At 44.8% G+C, this 23,849-nt stretch overlaps 1 protein-coding gene across 5 annotated transcripts in view; it reads left to right on the forward strand.

Annotated features, from left to right (window-relative positions):
- Positions 1–23,849, forward strand: part of MYLK (myosin light chain kinase) — a 199,522-nt gene that overhangs the window by 61,971 nt on the left and 113,702 nt on the right. For all 5 annotated transcript variants that reach the window (XM_031454585.2, XM_064494510.1, XM_064494515.1 and 2 more), the window contains exons 3-7: positions 6,305–6,512; positions 19,035–19,083; positions 20,017–20,182; positions 21,158–21,323; positions 23,096–23,114. In XM_031454585.2, the coding sequence (XP_031310445.2) occupies positions 6,305–6,512; positions 19,035–19,083; positions 20,017–20,182; positions 21,158–21,323; positions 23,096–23,114 (608 nt within the window). The remainder of the gene's footprint in view (positions 1–6,304; positions 6,513–19,034; positions 19,084–20,016; positions 20,183–21,157; positions 21,324–23,095; positions 23,115–23,849) is intronic.

Genomic DNA, 23,849 nt, shown 5'->3' on the forward strand with positions numbered 1-23,849 from the left:
TCTAAGTCTTGTAGTGGGTGTGGCGACTGGAGAAGCTGGCACTGCTCTGGGCTTCCGCTCTGGGCTTCCGCTCTGGGAGCCTGGCCCGGGCAACCTGGAATTGACTGAAAGCCCTACACACACGTCAGAGAAAAACCAAGAGACGGCATGCTCTTAAGAAGGTTTTACTTTCCATCATTAAGTAGATCTCAAGACAGCACCAGGTCCTACAGACTCTCCAGCACAACAGGCAGGTTTAACGTGGCAGCGAACAGCTGCCCGCCTGCAGCCCAGCTTTCCCCTCACTGTCCAACACACGCAGATGAGTCCCGTTCCTTTTAGAGGCTTTTCGAGGCCATCAAGTTTCTTGAGGACATTCTACGTGCTGGAGCCCAGTTTGACTATTTTAAATTACTACAGGGGTTATGGTTATTGTATCTTTATTTTTATGGCACATTGTCGGTTATGCCCTTGATTTATTTGCTCCTGGGCTTTTGTTCAAGAACACAACCTCCCAATTAAATGTGGTTCCTGTGGCAAAAATATGATTCTCCATAGCATGACCCTCTTCGGGGCCATTTCCAAAACCTCATTCTGGTGAGAAGTCAGGACTGCCTGCTCATGTTCATAATGATTTCTCCTTGTGGTCACTTGGTTTCCCCTTATGGAGGGTTAGAGGGTATTAAGGCTGTGGGCTGGGCCCAGAGGAGACTGAGGAGAGGAAAGAATCTCCCGCCAGGAGCTAAGTGGGTCACTGTTTAGAACCAGACTACTTCAGGGATGGAAGGCACCTGAGATATTAAGAGCTGTTTTCTCTCCAATGAAGGGAGGAAATCACAACCTGAAGAGGATGGGAAGCAGAGCCAGACCCAGGACTCAGGCCCAGCTCTTACACTGTCTGTCCTCTCAGTTCCACATGACCCTCCTGGGGGTGTCTTGGGCAGCCACCTGGTACCCATCCTTATCTGTCTTAGACCTTGGGGTATTTCTGCTATAACAGAAATACCACAGACTGGGTGGTTTAAACAACAGAAATTCATTTCTCCCAGTTTTGGTGTCTGGGAAGTCCAAAATCAAGGCACCAGCAGATTCAGTGTCTGGTCCTGCTTCCTGGTTCATAGCTGGCCAGCCTTCTCTCTGTCCTCACATGGGAGAAGGAGAGAGAGAGCTCTCTGGGCCCACTTTTATACAAGCACTAATCCCATTCATGGGGGCTCCACTCTCATGACCTAATCACCTCCAAAAGCCCCACTTCCTAATATAATCACATTGAAGGGTAGGATTTCAACACGCATTTAGGAAAGACACATTCAGTCTATTGCACCAGCCTCCTGTTATTCTAAGGAAACGGCCCAGGACTTGTATGGCATGGCCATAACTTTTGTGAGCCCTTTGGCTTTTTCCCAAAGTGGGAGCAGATACTACTTTAACCTAGAGGAGATTTAGGGTCTATTAGAGATAGACACTTATCAATGCTTTGGGTTCTACAGTATTTGCCTCACCAAAGACATGAATTCACAATGAGGCACAGAGACAACTACTCAACTTGGAGACCAACATTGTGATCCCAGATCTGCCACTTAATTTGCCATGTGAGATCACTGGCAAATCACCCACTTCCCTAGGTCTCTTTCCTCAGCTCTCTGGGCTCAGTAATATGATTGATTGGCTTTGCATGCTGTCACGGACACTGTTGGTGCCCCACCCAGACGCCCTTCACCAGGCTGCTACACCCATGCCCAGCTGCTGTGAGTGTTGGCTAAGGGGTCACAGGTAGGGCTCCTGAATCCCTATCTCAGGGTCTGCTTCTGGGGAATCCGACCCAGGACACCTCCCTTATTGTGTCACAAGAATCAAGTAAGATTCTGTATGTGGAAGCCCTCTGAGAACTAAAGTATCACTTTTATTGTGGTTTTAGACTAGGCTGTAAAAATCCCAGCTGTGGCTTCTTGGCTGAAGGCCCATGATGAAGGCAGATAAGGCGTCCAGGGAGGGCAGGGCCATTGTCACGCACACAGAGATGTTCATTCAGGCTTCTCTTCTTTCCCCACCCAGAAGCCCAGGATAGTGGGCAGACAATAAAAAATACTTGAAGTTGAATAATTTTTAGGTACAGTTAGGTAGTGGCTGAACCAGTTTTTCCATATTGGGAGGATAAGAATTGGAGCTGCAAATCATTCAGACCTTGGAATGGAAAAAGGTCACAGAAATTCCTGCATTTGCTTCAGACTCAGGGTGTGCAAAAGTCCATTGCAAACTGCAGCTTCCTAAGTGGTGCCAGTTTCAGCATATTTAAAAATCCCTGGATATTTATTTTGGTCTGTAAGGGCACTTAGGAGGTAAATTTGGTGATGTGGGGTGGAGGGAAATGTAAATGTATGTAGAAAATAAAAGGAAAAGGAAAATGGAAAGGGAAAGAAGGGCCTATGTCCCTGAGGTCGGGAACACTTGCAGCGTCCCCAGTTAATCATTGATGCCTCAGGCCCTGATGGCCACAGAGTTGGCACTGCTGCAGGGGGCCAGAGTACTTGCAGTGGAATGCCAAGAATGCCTTTGGGGAAGTTAATGATTCATCTCCTCCCAGTCCTAGGGCTCTGCACTCCCTTTCTCTGAAGCTGATGACAGAAGGCTATCTGATCATCTTCTGGAGGTTAGGCTGGCCCTGCTTAAAGAGGTGAAGGAGAAAATAATGACAACTTGCAAATTCACTACCTGAGCTGACTTCCAAGGGGCTTCCTTCTGTAGGAAAGAGTTTCTTTTCTCACTTGTTTTGGGAAAATATGCTTTCACAGGGAAAAAGAATGCTCTAATAGAATGGTTGTCTGATACTCCTTTGCATGAAACTTTGGGCCAGGATAATGCCACAAGATGACATGTTTTACATGGATATGTGGCATTCGCCACCTTCAAACATGCATAATGTTTGTTTGTATGCCACTTTAATTTCCATTTCTAGATTTAAGTATCTTGAGGGCCTCCGCAAATTAATGGCTGTTATACATTCATTACACAGACATGCTAATATAAAAGGAGCACATTTTCATTTGAATTTTTTTTTCTTTTACCAAAGCCAGGCATTTGCAGAAATATCAGAAAATGATAGTTAGTAAAAGGAAAAGAGGAGAGACCCAGAGACAACCAGTGTTAACGTTTTGTTTCATATTATAATAGACATACATTATAATATGACCGTGGTCCCCTTCAACACCACCACCCTCAGACAGGATGTATGTGCTTGGTGACGCTGCAATGGCCCAGGCATGACTACACAGCCACCTCGCCTCCCCTTTCTTCCACATGCTGGTAAAGCATTCTCTCTGACCTTGCTGAGGTGTGTGAAGAGGAATATTGCTGTAGGCCATTGAAGGATTTCTTTGTAAATGCAGTTTGGGGTCATCCAGCAAATTCAGAGTTTGCTTCAATCGTATCCATGCTCTCTTATCTTTTTTTTTTTTTAACATTTTTTATTGATTTATAATCATTTTACAATGTTGTGTCAAATTCCAGTGTAGAGCACAATTTTTCAGTAATACATGAACATATATATATTCATTGTCACATTTTTTTCTCTGTGAGCTACCATAAGATCTTGTATATATTTCCCTGTGCTATACAGTATAATCTTGTTTATCTATTCTACAATTTTGAAATCCTGTCTATCCCTTCCCACCCTCCGCCCCCTTGGCAACCACAAGTTTGTATTCTATGTCTATGAGTCTATTTCTGTTTTGTGTTTATGCTTTTTTTGTTTTTGTTTTTGTTTTTTAGATTCCACATATGAGTGATCTCATATGGTATTTTTATTTCTCTTTCTGGCTTATTTCCCTTAGAATGACATTCTCCAGGAGCATCCATGTTGCTGCAAATGGCGTTATGTTGTCAGTTTTTATGGCTGAGTAGTATTCCATTGTATAAATATACCACTTCTTCTTTATCCAGTCATCCGTTGATGGACATTTAGGCTGTTTCCATGTCTTGGCTATTGTAAATAGTGCTGCTATGACCATTGGGGTGCAGGTGTCATCCTGAAGTAGGGTTCCTTCTGGATATAAGCCCAGGAGTGGGATTCCTGGGTCATATGGTAAGTCTATTCCTAGTCTTTTGAGGAATCTCCACACTGTTTTCCATAGTGGCTGCACCAAACTGCATTTCCACCAGCAGTGAAGGAGGGTTCCCCTTTCTCCACAGCCTCTCCAGTGTTTGTCATTTGTGGATTTTTGAATGATGGCCATTCTGACTGGTGTGAGGTGATACCTCATTGTAGTTTTGATTTGCATTTCTCTGATAATTAGTGATACTGAGCATTTTTTCATTTGCTTATTGATCATTTGTATGTCTCCCTTGGAGAATTGCTTGTTCAGGTCTTTTTCCCATCTTTGGATTGGGTTGTTTGTTGTTTCTTATTAAGTCATATGAGCTGCTTATATATTCTGGAGATCAAGCCTTTGTCGGTTTCATTTGTGAAGATTTTCTCCCATTCCGTAGGTTGTCTTTTTGTTTTACTTATGGTTTCCTTTGCTGTGCAGAAGCTTGTAAGTTTCATTAGGTCCCATTTGTTTATTCTTGCTTTTATTTCTACTAGGAGAAAATTTTTGAGATGTATGTCAGATAATGTTTTGCCTATGTTTTCCTCTAGGAGGTTTATTGTATCTTGTCTCATGTTTAAGTCTTTCATCCATTTTGGGTTTATTTTTGTGTATGGAGTAGGGGAGTGTTCTAGCTTCATTGTTTTACATGCTGCTGTCCAGTTTTCCCAACACCATTTGCTGAAGAGACTGTCTTTATTCCATTGTATATTGTTGCCTCCTTTGTCGAAGATTAGTTGACCAAAAGTTTGTGGGTTCATTTCTGGGCTCTCTATTCTGTTCCATTGGTCTATATGTCTGTTTTTGTACCAATACCATGCTGTCTTGATGACTGTAGCTCTATAGTATTGTCTGAAATCTGGAAGAGTTATTCCTCCAGCCTCTTTCTTTCTCTTCAGTAATGCTTTGGCAATTCTAGGTCTTTGATGGTCATGCTCTCTTATCTTGGGAGTGAGTAAAAGCTGCTGCTCCTACCTATATATAATGCAAGCAGCTTCTTTCTTGGGAGGTTTCTGTGATGTCTTCTGTGCTTTTCCTGTGCTAAAGTCCCCCAATTCTGGGTCCCAGGCTGTGCATTGATTGGCCAGTCTGAGCCCTGGCCCCTCTGAAGATGAGTCCATTCTGACGGGCCTGTTGAGTTTCAGGGGTTTGAGGGCCCTTAGGGAACTTTCTCTGAAACTCAGAGTGATTTCTTTTCTTGGAAAATCTCTCTCTTCATTTTCCCCTCTTTGGGGAAATATCTTCTCTCTAAACAAGTTGCTATGAGGCTTAGATATGTTAAATATTTAGAAAAGTGCTTAACACTTAGCACTCAACAGATGTTAGCTGCTAACTCTGTGAAAAAGAGGGGTCTAGGGCAGCAATGCCTGATAGAAACACCAAACAAGGCATGTATGTAGCTGTACCTTTCCTAGTAACCACATTAAAAAAGAGAAAGACAACAACTGAAATTAGTTTTAACAATATATTTTATTTAACCCAATATGTCAAATTTAATTGAACTCAGGACCTCGTGCATGCTCTACCACTGAGCTAGACAACTCCCCCTCCAGTATTTTTAAATTACCAAGATAGTTTACATTTTTTCAAGAATTCATCTTTTTGAATTCTTCAAAACCCCGTGTATAATTTACATTTACAGTGCAACTCAGTTAGGACCAGCCACATTTCAAGTGCTCAGTGGCTGCCAAACCGGGCAGCTCAGGTCTAGAAACTTGCTACTCGAGGTGGGATCTAGGGACCAGAAATATCAGCATCATCTGAGAGCCTGTCTGAACTGCAAACTCTCAAGCCCACCCCAGCCCTATAGAAGCAGAACCTGCATTTTAACAAGTGATTCATTTGCATGTTAGAGTGGAAGCACTGGGCTAGAGTCCCTATGCTCAGTCCCCACCCCTGGGATTCTGACTTAGTTGGTCCAGCGTTGGGCCTGGGCACTATTATTGCTTTAAAGCTCCCCCTGGTGATTGTAATCATGCAGCCAAGCTTGAGAGACACTTGTGTGATAGGCTCTGAAGCCAGGATGCCTGACTTTACCACTTTCTACCTTCAAGACCTTGGGAAATCTACCCAAACTACCAATTTCCTTACCTCTAAAATGGAGATGAAAGTAGTATTTGCTTCAAGACTTGTTATGAGGATTAAATGAGTTAGCACATGCATAGCACCCAGAACAGTACCTGACATGTGGGGAATACTCTGTACATACAAGCTCTCACCCTTTCTTCTTTTCCTTGAAGGTCCGGGGTTACCCAGAGCCCCAGGTGACGTGGCACAGAAACGGACAGCCCATCACCGGTGGGGGCCGCTTCCTGCTGGACTGTGGTACCCGGGGGACTTTCAGCCTTGTGATTCATGCTGTCCGTGAGGAGGACAAGGGAAAGTACACCTGTGAAGCCACCAATGGTAGTGGTGCCCGCCAGGTGACAGTGGAGTTGACGGTGGAAGGTGAGTACCAGGAGGTGAAAGCTCTGGGGACAGATGAGCCATCAGTTTCCCCATGGCCTGCGGCTCCTGCTTCAGCCCTCTCTCGGCAGAGGAACCCACAAGAGAAAGAACACTCATCCCTAAACTCAGGGCCTTTTAATCTGATGGGAGAAATGTGGTCCCTGGCACAAGGGAGGCCTCCCAGGAGATACTGTCATGCTACACACCACGTTACTTTCCTGCTGCAGCCCTGCCTAGGCTTCCCTGCACACAGACTTAGACGGGACTCCCATCACGGCTTTACAAAGCCTGGCCCGCTCTGGCCCTGGCCTGGCTCTCCAGACCCATCCCCTACCGCTCCTCATCCTGCTCACTCCCCTGGACTCCAGCTGGCCCACTGCTCGTCCTGGTGCAAGGCCTCAGGGCCATCACAAGGCTGTTCCCTGAGTAAAGAAGAGTTCTTCCCGCAGCCCTGCCCCTGACTCCTCCCCTCACTTTCCTCAGGTCTCCGCTCCTTGGAGGGACCTCCCCTCCTTAGAGAACCCCCTCTGACCACCCCATCCCCAGGACTTCCCATCCTCTCACAACACCTGAACTTTTTCTTCTAGGGCAATCACTGTCTCCCTTTTTATGATCTCCTCCACCCCTGACCAGTAACTGAAAGCTCTAAGAGAAGGCGGATGTTATCCTGGTTACCGCTTATCTCCAGCATCTAGAAAACTTCCTGGCTCATGCCAGATACTGAATTACTTGGAGAATGAACAATGTTTATCATCTTAATTATAAAGTAATACATGCTCATCATAAAAACTTTGTAAAGCTCAGAAAAATATATAGGAGATAAACATACCAGTGTGTTAACACTGAGTAGTTACTTTTTCTTTTTATTTTTTTCCTCCTTTGTACTTAAAAAAATTCTATTAACTTTGTTAACTTCAGAAGTTCCAGGAAAAACATTTGATCAAAGGAAGTTAGAGGGGGAAGCTGCCAGTGTATCTCCCACATGCTGAAGCTGCCCCACTGGTGAGAATATTTCCATCTCAGGCCACTGGCTGCTGCTTAAAGGCTTGATGTCTGAAACAACATGGGGGCCTGTCAGACCCTCAGAAGTGTGACAAGGTTTTCCCCCACCCTTCCAGGCCTTTCTAAGGGCTTATAAACCAGAGGGTCAGACTCATTTTCTTCTCTCTCAGAAAACTATCTCCCAACCTGGTTTTCAGGGGACATTATGTGCCAGGGAAGGTTCCAGAATGGGGTGAGGTGCACCTGGGCCAATGTTTTTCCTGTTTGCCTGCATCGTGGAAGGACAGGCTGGCTGTTTCACAGAACAGAATGTGCATAGTTTGGATGCTTTCCCGAAATTCTTTAACTGAGTGACTCATTCCTTTTAATGACCTTCAAGTGCCTGTGGGCTGGGGCATTCCACGTGGAAAGTGGCCCCTGGTCAGAGTCTCTGAATGGCCCTCATCTTGGCTGGTTCTGGTCTCCCCTGCAACTTGCACTTCTCAGTGCCTGAACTTTGAGGTGAGGCCCACAGATCCCCTTATATTAGTCAGCTCAGGCTGCCATAACGAGATAGCACAGACCATGACTTATATAACAGAAATTAATTTTCTTACAGTTCTGGAGCCTGAAAGTCCAAGATCAAGGTCCAGCAGGGTTCGGTTTCTGGTGAAGGCTCTCCTCCTGGTTTGCAGACAGCCACCTTATTGCTGTGTCCTCACATGGTAGAGAGGAGGCGCTCTGGTGCCCCTTCCTCTTCTTATAAGGGCACCAGCCCTATTGGATGAGAGCCCCTCCTTATGACCTCATTGAACCTTTGTCACCTCCTTACAGGCCCTGTCTCCAAATACAGTCACACTGGGGGTTAGAGCTTCAACTTGTGTGGAGACGCAGTTTTAGTCTGTAACACCCGTTGTCTGATCTTCTATTTGGAGCTGGGGAAACGGGGCATCAGAGGTCCAAGTTTCTGGTCCCAACTTTTGCCAGTCAGATGTGTGACTTTAAACTCTGGATCTCTGTTTCTGCAGGGTAAAAGGTTTGAATTCAGTGGTCCCTAAAGCCTGGCTAGCCCTTGTTTTCTATGATCCATTTTAGAGGAATAGAGTAGGTTAGGAGTGCAAGAGAAGTATATAAAACCCAAGTCATAGTAAAACTGTTTTTTAGTTCCCATCAGTAAGGACGTTAGATCTGATGTCTCAACTAAGAAGGAAGAGTTTTAGTAGGTCGTGGTACTCGGGGCAGGAGAGAGGAAAGAAGGCAGGAGAACTCTATCAGAATGAGAGAAGGATGAGGCTCTTGATCCTGCCCCTTCCCCTTTGGTTTTAATTTGGGGAGACCATTGAAGATGTTGTATGCCTTCTAACCTGAGGAGAGAATGACCTAAAGGCTGCAGCCCCTTTAAGTGTGAACGGTCCCGTGTACATTCTACTCCTGCGTCAAAGGCCAGTTTAAGCCGATGTGTGGTTTGGGCCCACCCCATACACCATAGGCCAGGAAGGATTCACTCTGGCCCCTTCTGCCATGGATGAATTGTTGACTGGGCCAGGCTAGCCCAAACTCTTAAAAGGGAATCCAGCATCCCCCCTGCTTCTCGCCAGCTCTCTGTACTATGCTTCTTACTTATGCTTCTTATTTGGAAAGAGCAGCGGTTCTGGAATTAAGAGAATGATTCTTATGTGGAGCCTTTTGACCCTTCTAATGGTCAAGTTAAGAACGTGGTATTGTCACATGGTCTTGGATTCTAGCTCCACTGTTTTCTTACTATGGGGAAATTAACTTTCCAAACCTTAGTTCTCTTTCCCTAAACAGGAGCTAATGGCTGCCCTCTGGGGTTGTGTAAGGATCAGTGCAGCACTGGTGAATAGTAGGCACCCAATACATGGTAGCCTCGTGATACTCAAACCTGGTATTAACATCCTGAGAACTACTTGCAGAGGGAAATCCTTGCATGGGAAGTGGAGAAGGAAGCTTCCCCCTCTAACTTCCTTTGGTCCCCAGGGCCAAGAAACATCCTAGAGTTAGTAGGTCTGGGATGGGCTCAAGAATTTTCATTTCTAAATGCTTCCTAGTGGTGCTGATACTGGTGCATACTGGGCCCAGTACTTTGAGAGCCAGTGGGCTAGTGCCTGTCCCTGCTTGTTAGGATCACACGCGCGCGCGCGAGAGAGATTCATTACAATAAATTGGCTCTCATGGTTGTGGGGGCTGACAAAGTCCCAAGATCTTTAGCCAGCAAGCTGGAGACCCAGGAGAGTGGATGGTGTTGGTCCAGTCTAAGTTGTAAACCCTGAGAATCTGGACAGCTGATGATGTGGTTTCAGTCCAAATGCTGGAAGACCCCAAACCCAGAAAGAGCTGAAGTTTCCGTTTGAGTCAGGTATAATATAACTAACCTGTATCCAGTCCTTACTCGTGTTGCTGGCAAGACTGGGATTGGTAACCCTTAGGACAGGTGCCTCCACTGGTGCAGTCTGCAGTGGTACAGGGTGAGGTAATGAGCATAAGACGTGGCTGCCAGGTGGTTGTCCTTTTGCAGGCCCGTGGTCACAGCAGGTGTCATTAGGGTGACCATTTATCCCCATGTGCCTGCTCTGCCAATGTAATTATAAATAGAGCCTCCTTTGACTTTCAAAAGAGTCCCACTTTGGATAATAGATTACATGGGTACCCTACCCTACCCGATCAACATGTCTGGTGCACCAGGCGGTGAGTAGAGCTTTAAAAGTGATGTTGAGAAATAAAGGGTTGTTCTAGGAGAAGAGGAGTAGCAAGAGCAATAGTTTCAGAGGAAGTGCTTAAAGTTCATTTTCATCTCTGAAAAATAAATTCCAAGTCATTAACCACTCTGCATAAAAATGCAACAATTAAAAAGTAATAAATAAGTGAACTTTAAAAATAATGAATATGTATTCTCTGGGGAATAGATTTAGCCAGGGGCTCCCTCCTCTTGGGAAGTTTTCTTTGAAGTAAATAAATAGGAGGGACAAAGAGCTAGTTCCCCCACCTCCTGTCTGGATCCAGCCTTGGCCGTCACTCCTTCTTCTATTACGTACTCTCTCCTTCATGCAAATTCTGCCTCCTTCACCTCCATCCTGTGGGATTCTTTCCCCAACTGCCTCCCCTGGAAGTGACAGGTTCCGAGACCACCACTTTCGTTTCTGTTGAAGAGCAAAGACGTGTCCCCTCATCCTGAAATGTCTCCCAGGAGCAAAGAGGGAACCATCCGTAGCTCCATCCACCTCTCTGCGTCAGAAGCTGGAGGTAGAGCAGAGTAGTTCAGACAGGGATCCTGCCTTCTTGGAGCTTTCTTTCTACTCCAGAAGAGAGGCTATAAATAGGAAACTAATACAACTTTTGTAGTAGAATTAAGTGCTCCCTGACCATGTGTGAGAGAGAGCCAGGTGGCAGGCCACCTAGAATGGGAGGGACAGCAGAAGGGAGAGTGACCCCATGTCGTGGGATTTCAGGGAGAAGAGGCGCCCTAGTGACCACTAGCTTAGCTGTCCTGGTGCCACTGAAACCAGCTTTCTCTGGTGGTTTTGAATTTGTAGGAAATGCTTCTCTGCCATCTTTTTTGCTACTACACTTTGTCAGGGATAGATTTCTCAGATCCCTTTTATTTTCACCTTGGACTGGATTGATGACATTTCGTATTTTGAGCCCATGTCTGTTTATATTGGTGGAGTTTTAAAGTATTCCTCAGGATCGTCTGTCATGATTCTTTTTTCCTTTTGTTGTTCTCTTATTCCTTTTGTACTCTTTTCCTGTATCTAAATTTTCTACCTTCTTAAAGACGCATAATTATATTCCACATTTGTATTCTTTATAAACTCTTTCAGTCGGTTACGCCCCCTGGTGACTCCTTTTTTCTTTTTAGGGGCATATGCCCTACTTTTTTTTCTTGTCTAGTCAGAATCTTAGAATGCTCTGAGTTTTTGTCCTTTTCTGTCTCATCAAAGTGAACAATATAAACGTGGTAGAGACAAAAATTATTCTTTTGCCCCACTAGTCTCTTTGCTGTGAAACAGCTGCATGTCAAGACTGCCTTGGCAGAAGCCTCATGTATTTGCTATATGGAGGTGTTAGATGACAATGACTTGGTCTCATTCTGTTCTTGAAGAATGACTTCCAATTCTCCTTCTCCCTTCCCTCTTTTGCTTTCACCTTCCACTTTTCCTCTGTCTCTTTTTCTCTCCAAAATATACACCAGTACCCCTTGCTGGCCCAGCCTTTACCCTTGATGCTGCCGACTTTTCTTCCTATTTCTTACTCCTCCACCCCCTTCTCCCAGCTCCGCCTCCAGCCCTTTCCCAGTTGCTTATAGTTCTAGCCTCTTCTTCATTCATCAGACTTTATCGCATGGGCTAACTTTGTGCTGGGATCAAAGAGCAACAAGACTTGGTTATCACTCTTAAGAGACTGACTTTCTTGACCTCATGTTTCATTGTTATGTTGCAATTAAGCATCATCATCAGGACATGTATGGGAAGTGATGACTGTGTGGTGCTATGTGGGAGACAAAATACTTTGTCAGATCCTTTCTGCAAGAACCTGGCTGGTCAGATAAAACAGACACATTAAAAGCTAAGTAAAAGCACAGCTCCAGTCACTGGGCAGCACAGGTTTATTTGCCAAATGATTGCCACATGGGCTCCGTTAGCTCGGTGGAGGACGAGACTCTGGAGGCTGAACTGGTCTGGGATGTCCGCTTGGAAGAGGAGGGACTTGGCTAGTTCAGATTTGGATGGCAGGTTGTGATTCTGATGATGGGGACAGGGAAAAGTAGAATTAGGTACTGGGGGGGGGGAAGGTGAGGTGAGTAGACAGGTAGGAGTAGAGATTAGTGGAAGATAAAACTAAAGGATTGATTTGGAGAAGACTATGGGAGGTCTGGAGCATGAGGCCAGGCAGTTTTTAGAGTCATGTCTATTCCGAGTGTGAACGGACGATTCTGCCCTTAATCATTGCCTTTCCACTTTCATACTGCATGTGGCTCTCCAAATGAACTGCTCCTCTTAGCCACAGCTAGAGGGACAGACCTACTATGTGCTTGCTTTTGCTTCATGAATCTTTTTGACTCTACCTTTATTTTTCTGAAAGTGTGAGTTTATAACAAATATTCTGATCATAGATTTTTCACATGTTCCATTAGTCTTTGATACACTATCATTTTGTGTGATCCCCCAACAAAAATGGGTTGCTTATTAATTCAAAGAATTTTTCCAGAACAATGTTTAAAATTACTTTCCCATACAATGCACTTGCCCACCATGTGGCTTCTGATCAGACACCTGTGTCGCAGCTGCAGCGAGTGACTCCCACTCCATCAGACCCAGAGTGGGGAGCAGCTCAAATCAGAGGTAAATTTCTCTTTGTTTCCCTTCTGATGACTTGATACAAAATCAGTCCTTATGACTTAAATACTAAGGGGGATACCTGCTAATTGGCTTGGTGTTTGAGGGGAGAATCACAATGGAAAGTGACCCAAAAGAAGTGAGCTGAGATGCCTGGGAGTCTTGGCCTCCAAAAGAAGCCTCTAAAGGAAACAGCTATTTTTCTCTCTGCAGAGTATCTAAATTTCTCTTAAGCATACTTAAGACAGTTGAGAGATCACTGGCCACAATTTATTAAACTATCACCCCTCCAAGATAAAACTTCATGTCACTACTCCTTTGAACTCACTGGATAAGATATATGACTACTTTCTTCATGAATGACCAGGAAGTATTTTGTCTTCTAAGTGGTGGGATTTTATTTCAACCCCCGAGGAAGAATTGGTTCTTCAGTGCGTCAATTTCCTGGAGCCCCAAATAGAACTCCTGAATTACCTACTTGGTGCTCTGGGATGACGTCCTTAACCTCTACGGAAGGATGTACAATTGACCCTTGAACAACACAGATTTGAACTGCACAGGTCCATTTATACCTGGATTTTTTTCGATAAATATAGTACTTGTATTTTCATTTTACAGATCTTTAAGTTAACTAAGTGTGGGGAAAGTCTGTGCAGAGATCACAATATGAGGAATCAAGAGAATGAGGGTTTGAGTCCTGATTCTTTTCAGTGGTTTCAGATTACGGACCTTAGGGTGAGTCATATATCAAGTCCTTCATTTTGGGGGCAGAGAGAGCAATACAAGGATTTTTCCACTGTGTAGGGTCAGCACTCCTAACCCCCATGTTCTTCAAAGGTCAACTGTCCTTGTGATCGAGTGTCATAGCATAAGAATCACGTACATGTGTAGTTTCCAGGGAGAGTGGATGGCAACAGTGAACTCTAAAGCCCCCTGCCTGAGCAGGGACTGTGGAATGAACTGTTTAAATACAGTAGGCCCCCATTTATACAGTGACAGGCAGCCCCTGGCAGAGGCCCATTAACTTTTTTTTTTTAATTGAAATATAGTCAGTTACAGTGTGTCAATTTCTGGTGTACAGCATGATGTTTCAGTCATGCATACACATACATATATTCGTTTTCATATTCTTTTTCATTATAGGTTACTACAAGATATTGAATATAGTTCCCTGTTCTAAACAGGAGAAATTTGTTTTTTAATCTATTTTATTTGTAGTAGTTAGTATTTACAACTTGAACTCCCAATTTGTCCCTTCCCACCTCTCTTCCCCTGGTAACCCTAAGAGGCCCATTAACTTTTAACGTTATGACTTTAGTGGTCCCTGAGAAGACACATCTGAAACCTTGACAGGTGACAACCCCCATCTCCTTGGGAAGGAGGGCATCCTGGCAACCTTGTTATTCTCCAGTGTCCCCTCCCCTCCCCTTCCCCAGTTAGTCACCAGATCCTGCTGTGCCAGTTATCATCTGTCTCCACTGCCATCCTGGTCCATCATCATTTTCCTCTTGTGCAAATTCCCAGTGGGTCTCCTTGATTCTACCCATACCCAACTCTAGTCTCCACATTACTCTTAAAAATATCTTCTAATGAATTCAGATGGGATTTTATCACTCCCTCCCTTCTAATATTCCAGTGATCCACCTTTAAATTGAAATTCAAGATCTTCAACAGGCCTTGCTATGGGATGTCCCCTCCCCCATCTTTGAAGCCATCTGCCTTTCTCTTAAGCCTCAAGGTTTATTCTAGCTTTTATTACACACATCACTCTACCTCCTGAAGCTCTAGCTGATGCCTTATGCATAATAGGGACTGAATCAGTGTTTTAGCACAGATGCAGTCTCAAGGATCCCATCCCAAGGCAGAAAATTGTTTTGTTACCACACTTAGTCATTTTTTTTCCTTCCCTCTAGTTCAGTGGTCTATAACTTGTCTTGCTATGTTACAATCTCTTAAGATTGTTTCATTCTTTTTTGAAATATGTCTGCTCTGACATTTATCCTAACACTACTTTTTCTTTTCACTATGTTAATTTTTCCTTCTTGTTTCTTTTTTTCTCTCTTTATTGAGATATAATTGACATATAACATTGCTAATGCTGCTTTTTATTCTAGTGTCCACCCCTATACCTGTGCTCCTTCATTTTCCATGACTTACTTGTACAGAGTGTTTCATAATCATTCACTTTTAAATCCAAACATGCCTATGAGTTAGTGTAAGCATCTATTTCATTATATCATCTAGTGTGTCTGAAAATTTACAAATTAAAATAGTCATGCATGAACATCTACATACTGAAATAAATATTATTATAATTTCCTTTTATTTCTCCTTTATGTTTTAGTTAGGGCTTTACATTGATTTTCTTTTTGAAATTATATATATATATGGATAGTTAGAAGTGAATTTTGATTCAGCATGGCACAGAGGGAATTGCTAAATACCCATTATAAAAAGTGGACATTTGTTCTGGTTGAGTGAAGAACCACTATTTTAAGCAATCCTTAACATCTACTTTGAAGTTGCCTATAAATAGGAATGACTGCTCTCTGGTTTTCCTGGAACCGTCCTGATTTACTCCTGTTGTCCTGGCTGAATTATTAATTATCTCCCTTTCAGTGTCAGCATGCCTTTTTGGATGATAAATTAGATCATCACACACTTTAAGAAGCCCTTCTTCTTTTTACCATCGTGATCGCATTATTCCCCTCCTCGGCAGCATTCTCTGTGTCTACTCAGTCTTTGACAAAAAGAGCGAGGTGTCTCCACTGTTGAACTTTTCACTCCGAAGACCTGCCAGCATTCTCTTTTACTCGTCCTTGAAAAATGTCTGAGATTCCTGTTTAAATACCTTCAGTGCCTTGGCCTTTTTTCCCCCTAACTCACTCGATCCTGTCTTCACCAATTCTCTTAACTTTTCTATCTTTGGCTTTTCTACCTTAATCCTCTTTCTCCTTATTTTTCTACATAGTCTAGCTGTTCTGCCAGATTTTCATACTTTCACGAAATTAATTTTGCCTTATCTGACAATTTGCAACTTCAAATGTTTGCCTATAAATAGACCCTGCTAGCTATTTTAGCCCACATTCTTTTTTGCTTTGATATATGTCTCTGGTGTTGACTTGAATTAAAATAAGCATTTCTCAATTCCATTTTTAGCTGACTGCTTTATATGTTACCTTTGGATCTTACCAAGAACTATTCTTACTCTGATATAGAAGTATCTCCAAGCAGCATTCTTTTGCTATCCTTTGAGGAAATATCATATTTTTGCTTTTTTTTTTTTTAAGGAGTAAAGGAATTTTAGCCTTTGGATTAAGATGTCCAGCTCCCAAGAGTTTTAAAGATGCTCAGTCTGATTTTTTTTAGTTGTGGTAAAATACACATAACACAAAATTTGCCGTTTTAACCATTTTGAAGAATACAATTCAGTGGCAGTAAGTACATTCATAATGGTGTCCACGCATCATCACTGTCTAGTTCCAGAAATTTCCATCACCCCAAACAGAGCCCCAAACCCACTGAACTGTCACTCCCCTTCCCCCCTGCCCCAGCCCCTGGCAACCACTCATCTGTTTTCTGTCTCTATGGATTTGCCTCTTCTGAACATCTCCTGTAAATGGAATCATAGATTTTTGTGTGCCTGGCTTTTTTCACTTAGCAAAAATTGTCAAGGTTCATCCATGTTGTAGCGTGTATTGTTACTTTATTCCTTTGTATGGCTGAATAATATTTCATTGTATAGGTAGACCTCATTTTGTCTATCCATTCATCCATTGACCAGTCTAATTTTTATCACATCTTTACTCCAACGTGAAATGAGTGGTATAGTAGCATGACAAGTGCAGTGAATTGTACAGAGCTATTTTTTCCCACAGGAATCTTAGTGATTGGTGTGTGGCTAATTCTGTGGAATAGAGTATGTATAAGAGGCAAGAATGTTTTGATATATTTTCTTCTGGTCATTTTACTATGTTTGAGTATTTTTATTTTTACCTGATTATGATCACATTGAATAGAAAATTTTGCATGCTGCGCTTTTTTCCATAAAACTTGTTCATTTAACAAATATTTGAATACCTACAATACACCAGGCACTGGTCTCGATACCTCTGATAAATAGAAAGTTCTGGTGGGGATATGGTTTGGGAGTTATCAGCTTACAGATGATATTTAAAGCCATGGGACTATCTGACCTCCTGAGGGAGTGTCCATAGCACTGAGGGAGGACCCAAGACTTCGCCCTAGGGCACTCTCAGAGATCAAGTTCAGTTCGAAGAAGGAAGGAGGCTGAGAACAGACAACCTGGTAAGAGCAGGAGAGCCTGCAGGAGAAAGTGCTTCGAAAGGGAGTGGCCCCTTGTGTCAAGTGCTACTGAGTGAGCTGAGGAAGAGGATTAACCACCAGGTTAGGCAAGATGGTGGTCGGAATGGAGCTCAGTGGAGTGGAGAGGTTCACGACCCAACCAGAGTGTGCTGGGGAGCAAATGATATGCTATTTAAGATATGTCTGTGTGTTTCATATACTCAAACACAATTTGGTGGCAGAAAAAGATATCCAACTGTGCATTTTACTAAACCACTTTTTGTCTCCCTACTGTGTGACGTTTACGTTGTTCCCAATTTTTACTGTTGCAGACAAGACCAAAGAGAGTAGCTTTGTAAGTTTTCTTTCCTGCTTTTAACATCATTTCCTCTGACTGGCGGTGCAGAAAGGAAGGAGCTGGCCTAAGAGCAGAGTGTCTCTAAAGCTTGTGATTCCCATTGGCTCAGATATTTCCTACAAGAATGGATGGGTTTGCGCTCCCCCGGTCATGTCTGAGGGGACCCAGCATCTTGACTGCAGTTGTCCATCGGGTCCTCCCAGAACAGCTCTCTTCTTTTGTCAGCTTAGAAGTTCTTTTAACCTCAAACAGAGAGCTGAATAACAAGAACTGAACCCATATTGTGGGGAAAGAACTCTACACAGCTCACTAAATGGTTACGTTAAGCAGAAATGCACGTACAACAATTGCCAGCCTATATGGAACCACAACGTAAGTGTGAGGCTGGCATTTGCTATTATTCCTTTTCCACTGAGGTTCTGGTGAAACCTTAAACCAGATGTGGCTGAGGGAATTCCTCAGCCATGATCTTCGTCCTTCATCTCTGTGCTCCTATGCATTCATACAGATGTGATCAGTGCTGGAATGTAAGGAAGTTTCCCATATTCCAGGAAGCACCCAGCAAAATCTCCCGTTGCAGTTGCCTGCTGATATCAGGGAATGACTTCCACCCTCTCCATGCATACCTTGGGTGGGGTTTTACAAACACTTCCAGCTTGTGGTAAAAAGAGAAAAACTTCCAGGCAGATCATCTCAGAAGTGTCCTCCTCTCCCCCTCCCTACTCAAAAACACCCCACTGCTGTATAGTCACTTTCCGGTCACATTATGAGCTGTTTCTCCCCAGAAGCAGCAGCTGGATAAGGAAGCTGACCCCAGCTGCCTTGCTGGCTCTGCTATTTAACTGCTTCCTGCTCAGCACAGCAGCACCTCACCCAGGACCGGCAGTGCCTGGTGTCCTGCTGGTGCAGACTCCACACCAGCAGGACACCAGGATGAGCAGGTGTAGCTCATCTCCAGTGATCTGCTCCACCCAGCAGGACAGGTGCTGCTGTTTGCTGGGCCTTAAGTGGAAGGATAGAATGGTGACTGGGTTTCAAATGTGAATAGACGTGCTAAGAGAGATGCGTGTGCATCTGCCCCTCTTCTCTTCAGTGGGGTCCTTTTCTGCAGAGGTCCTAATCACCACAGATCATCCCCAAAGTGGAAGGTCCAGGGGTATATAACAGCTCGGCAGAATGGTGGCATGTTCTAGAACAGGCAGACCTGGACGCTTCCCTGCACCATTATTGGCTCTGTGACTCAAGTGGACCATTTCTCACCTCTGAATCTCATTTCTCTCACCTGTTTAGAAAATAGAAAGTTAGTGTAATACCAGCCTCCTTAAATTATTGCGGGAAATCCATGTGATAATGTGTGTAAAGTGCCCACCTTAGAGCCTGATGCGATGTGGGCTCCGTCAGGGTGAACTATTCCATCCTTATCTCACCCATCCGCCTTGTTGACTCTTTCTGACTTTTGTTGCTCCAAATTGGTGGCTCAGATGGGACTTTTCAAACCTCTTTTTCTTTGTCTCCTACTTGCAGGGGGCTTTGTGAAGAAGCATGGGCAGCCTGTTGTTTCCAAAGCCTTGGGGTAAGTTATAGGATGTTCAGCCCAGGGTGAGGGCTGGACTGGCTTTTCTTGCTGCCTTGACAGAACAGCCTAGGGAGTAAGTCCTTTGAAGCATCCTGGGTTATGATAACTAAAGTGGGAGCCTCTTGGGGTGTGACGTGTCATTCACACAGCACCTCCTGACCTGGTGGCCTCCGTGGATAGCCCCTTTGACTGGTCCAGCTGCTAAATGCCGAGGAAATGGGCTACATGGCCATAGTCTGTGGGGATCACTAACAATCAAGGCAATAATCAGAAGACTTAAATAAACAGACTTAAAAGAGGCAATCAGTATGTGAGATTTCTTATGGCAAGTAAACCTATATTGGTAAGGATAAGTAACAGTGGCTGCTGTTACAGACAAGCCCCCAGATCACAATGGCTTAACACAGGGAAAGTTTACTTCTTACTCAAGCAAAGTCAGTTCACATATTCTTGGATAGGTGGAGAACCTTCCCATTCTCTTCCAGGGACCCAGGCTCCTTCTGTTTTGTGGCTTCATCACCTCCTAGGCCTGGGATCCTCTGCAGGACTCTGCATCTAGCCAGAAGTATGGGCAAGAGAGAGCGTGGAAAACACAGGGGAGGTTTAATGGGTCCAGCCTAGAAGTGGCATACAGCACTTCTGCTTACAGTCTGTTGCTTGAAATCCAGGCTTTGGCCAGAGCTCAGTAGAAATCAGGTAGACCTGACTTCAGGGGAGGCTGGTAAATGAAATCTAGCTGCATGCCCAGGAGGCAGAGGACGTAGGTTTTGGTGCCACAGATTTTCCAAAGGGTGCATTAAAAGTGTGTTTGAGGCACAGAATTGGGAAGGCTGCCCTTTGCTGGTTTCTGACCACAACTTAAGTGATTTGGATGGGGACAGAGAAAAAAGGATCTTAATTACTTTGGACTCTCTGCTGATTTCTTTCCAGGGACAGATTTGCAGCCCCTGCAGTGGAGACCCGTCCGAGCATCTGGGGAGAGTGCCCACCAAAGTTTGCTACCAAGCTGGGCCGAGCGGTGGTCAAAGAAGGACAGATGGGGCGGTTCTCTTGCAAGATCACTGGCAGGCCCCAGCCACGGGTCACATGGCTCAAGGTGAGGTTTTGTCTAACCTGACTGTGGCCCAGGCCTAGGAAACCCAGAACTTTAGGGTTAGATCCCTGGGCTAGTGGGAGTTTGGCTGCCCAGTCAGTCGCTCCTGTTTCAGCTGTGTATGGTCCTTGAGGTTCTCTGTGTGTTTGATAGCCATGCCTGTTCTTGTCCCTGTTTGCACACCCTCCTTCTGCTCCTTAGTCCATGATGTCCTGTAATCCACACATTTACAGCATGAAATTTCCAAGTCAAGACAGATCTGGCTATCCTAGGAGAGGGGAATTTGCAGCCTGGGACTGGTTTCAAGCCACAGCTCCCTGATTCACAAAGCATTTGATGCTGGGCAAGTCATTTGATCTCTTAGAACCTCAGTTTTCTTATCTGGGAGGCAGAGATAATCCCACCTACCTCAAAATCCTGCATGTAGGAGTGCTTTATAAATCATTCAGGGCTGGGCCATGTCAAGGCAGAGTGGGGGAGAAGGCGGTGGAAGGGGAGGAGGAGGCAGCAGTGGGAGGGGGTCAGGTGGATGTCAACCGGGCAGTGAGGAGCCATAGGGAACACCTGAGGTCAAGGCCAGGGAGAGTAGATAGATAGTTCCACAGATAGAACTCCTGGATAAGAATCAGTGATGGGATGCTTTTTACCTATTTCCTGACTCTCCTGTACTGACCCTGGGACAAGATAAAAGGAAGAGGGAAACAAAGGAGAACAAAAGTGAGGAAGGTAGGATTTCCCCCTCCAGCTAGGGCTCCTTTGAAACAGGGTCCATACACCTGTTCTAAGCTGGACTGAACTCCACAGCACATACGTACACTGAGTCAGGGCCCTTGAGTTGCTCTAAGGCTGCTCTCTGAGTGTGTTGTCAGGGCCCAGAGCAGAGGGCCCTGCTGTCCATGCCTGGTGTCTTTCCCAGTTAGATTGGCAGGAGGTAGGAGGACTGAGCCAGAAGGTGAGCAGTTTCTCTGCCATCCACAGGGAGACATCCCCCTGCAGCCCAGTGCCCGTGTGTCTATGTCTGAGAAGAATGGGATGCAAGTTCTGGAAATCCACGAGGTCAGCCGAGATGACGTGGGCGTGTACACGTGCTTGGTGGTGAATGGGTCGGGGAAAGCTTCCATGTCGGCTGAGCTCTCCATCCAAGGTATCAAGTGGAGGGAGGGCTAGTGCAGGGCAGTCCATTCCCGGCGACCCCCTCCCTGGAGGAGCTTCTTGTTCATTATGCATCTGTGTGTTCCACGTGTCGTGCTTACATACCCATGTGTCCTCAGGGGCAGGGTCTTGAATCAGAAGGGAAGTGGGCGAGCAGCACAGACACGGCCACGGAGAAAGGTGCTTCTCCTGTGTCCTTACACCTGTCTTCAGCCTTTCCTTCTTGCTCAGACCCCTTTTTATTTATATCTCTAATTGACTTTCGGAAGAGTGGACATTGCTACTATCTTACCATCACCCCAAATTTAACCTGCCTAAATTTGTCATCCACCTTGGCCTTCAAATCAGGTGCTCCCTCAGCTTAGGTCTTCATCTCCCCTGGACTGGACATTTCAGCATCGCTTTTGACCCCTGTCTTCTCCTTGCTGTAGTCATCAGTCCCAGACAACTCCTTTCTTGAAATCTCTCTGAATATGTGTCCTCCTTACATTCTCCTTGGTTCTGCCATGTCCAGCCTGGAAATACCGAGGTGTGGATGGAGAAGGAGATTGATGCCACTTCATTGGAGCGGGAACCTTGAGCAGGGTGGGACGTGGGGATCAGGGAGGGAAGCCACCCTCACTGTCTCCCCCTCCTTCCTTACCCTCGTTTCTTCTATGATTTTTCTCTTCCCTGTCTCCTTCCTTTCTCAGAAAATATCCCTCCTTGTTCTCTTTACCACTTTCAGCCCACGTGTTTTCACAACCCACAGAAACAAATTTATTCTACATTGCAACATACATATGTATAAAGACATATTTAACTGAAATAAGTCTCATGAAACAATCCTGAGTAGTATTATGGGCAGCACATGCTGGTGTTTTCCCTTTTATTGTACACCATTAAGGGGAAAACCCTGGGCCTGACCAAAGAGTTTGACTTCACAACTCACTGCAGGCTCAGGACCTGCTGTCATCAGTCATCGAGAGAAGTGTCTTAGTCACTCTCCCTTTACTTGCCCCAGCACTGAATTAAAGAACTGTTCCCTTCTGAGGCACTTAATGACAAAATGGTGTGTTGCCTGGGATTCGTTTAAAAATACTCCCAGAAAAACCCCTCAAAAAACCAAAACAAAAAGGGATAGATAAGATTGGCAAAATGCTGGTATTTTCCTAATCTGGGTGTTGGCTTTCAGTGTCTGTTATATCGTTCTCTGTACTACTGTGTATTTTGAAATTTTCCATGATAAAATTAAAAAAAAATAATGTAGCAGGGAAAAAATACATGGGATATTGTATGTTTTTTCTTTAAAGAACTAAATAAAATTATACTTATCCTGTACATTTTTAAAGCAGGTATTTGTCAAAAATGATAGCTATGAGGGGTTCTTTTGAGGGCCACATGCAAGGTACACTGTTTGGGTTTGAAGTTTTCAGTCGATATTTATTTTTGTTTGCCCCTTGAGTGGTTTTTTTTCCTCCTATGGACTAGAGACAGGGAGGTCCCATGCTCAGGGTAGGGCAGCAGAGGACACCATAAGGGTGCAGGGCAGCGCTGGGAGCTTGGCCGTGTCTCCAGGGTTCAGAGGAGTTTATCAGTTAACCCAAGAAGTTCAGGAGCGGGAAGCTGAAAGGAGAGAAGGGGGGAGACCATCAGTGATGGGGAAAGTGAGAGCTTGTGAGGCCAGAACTCCGTCAGAAGTGAGAGGCTGTTATCTTGCCCCTCTCTGCTCATGGTGTATAAAGCATCCCACTAATGGTCATTCTGCCTTCTCCCCTTTTCCAGGTTTGGACAGTACCAACAGGTATGTGTCAGCTTTGTGATGATCATGTTTCCAAATCAAAATGCTCTGCAAGGGAAGAGGGATTATAACTGAGAAATGCCCTGAATTTCTGAGCTGTCCTATAGGGAGGGGAAACTGACTGTTGGTGGGGAATTGCTCTATTTGGGGTGTTTTGTTTTGTTTTCCTGTCGTAACACGCCATCCAGTTTCTGTGTCAGACTTGCCATCGGTATTGAGACTCTAGCAGACTCAGTGCTGTCATCTTTCTCAGCTTCTGCTCAGTATCTGTGCTAGTTAGCCGTCATCAGGAAGAGCACTCTGCTCGGCAAAGGATGCCCTCCACGTTCAAGGCCAGAATCCCCCTGCTCACCCAGCACATCTTCATCAGAAGCTTCCTTTCCTGAATGTGAGGTTCCATGTAAGATGCTGGGTGTGTGTGGTGAGCTGATGTCTGGTGTGGAGAAGGGCCTTAAACGGAGCCTCACAAAACATAACTACAAACTCTGATGCCTCTATGAGAAGTGCTAATTTAGAACAGAGGGACAGAGAGCCCCTTTCTGCAAGCTTGGTGTTTGAGCTCAGGCCTATGAGGAGTAGTATGAACTCGGTGAAGAAGGGAGAAAGGGTTCCAAACAGAGGGGTTGCATGTGTGCAAGTGGTGAGGTGAGAGGTGGCTGTGGAGCCCGGAGAACCCCGTGTGGCCGCAGCCTGGCAGGCAACGGAGATGGGGTCTTACAACATCCATGCAGCAGAAGA

Source organism: Camelus dromedarius, chromosome 2 (genome assembly GCF_036321535.1).
Source record: "Camelus dromedarius isolate mCamDro1 chromosome 2, mCamDro1.pat, whole genome shotgun sequence".
NCBI lineage: Eukaryota > Metazoa > Chordata > Mammalia > Artiodactyla > Camelidae > Camelus > Camelus dromedarius.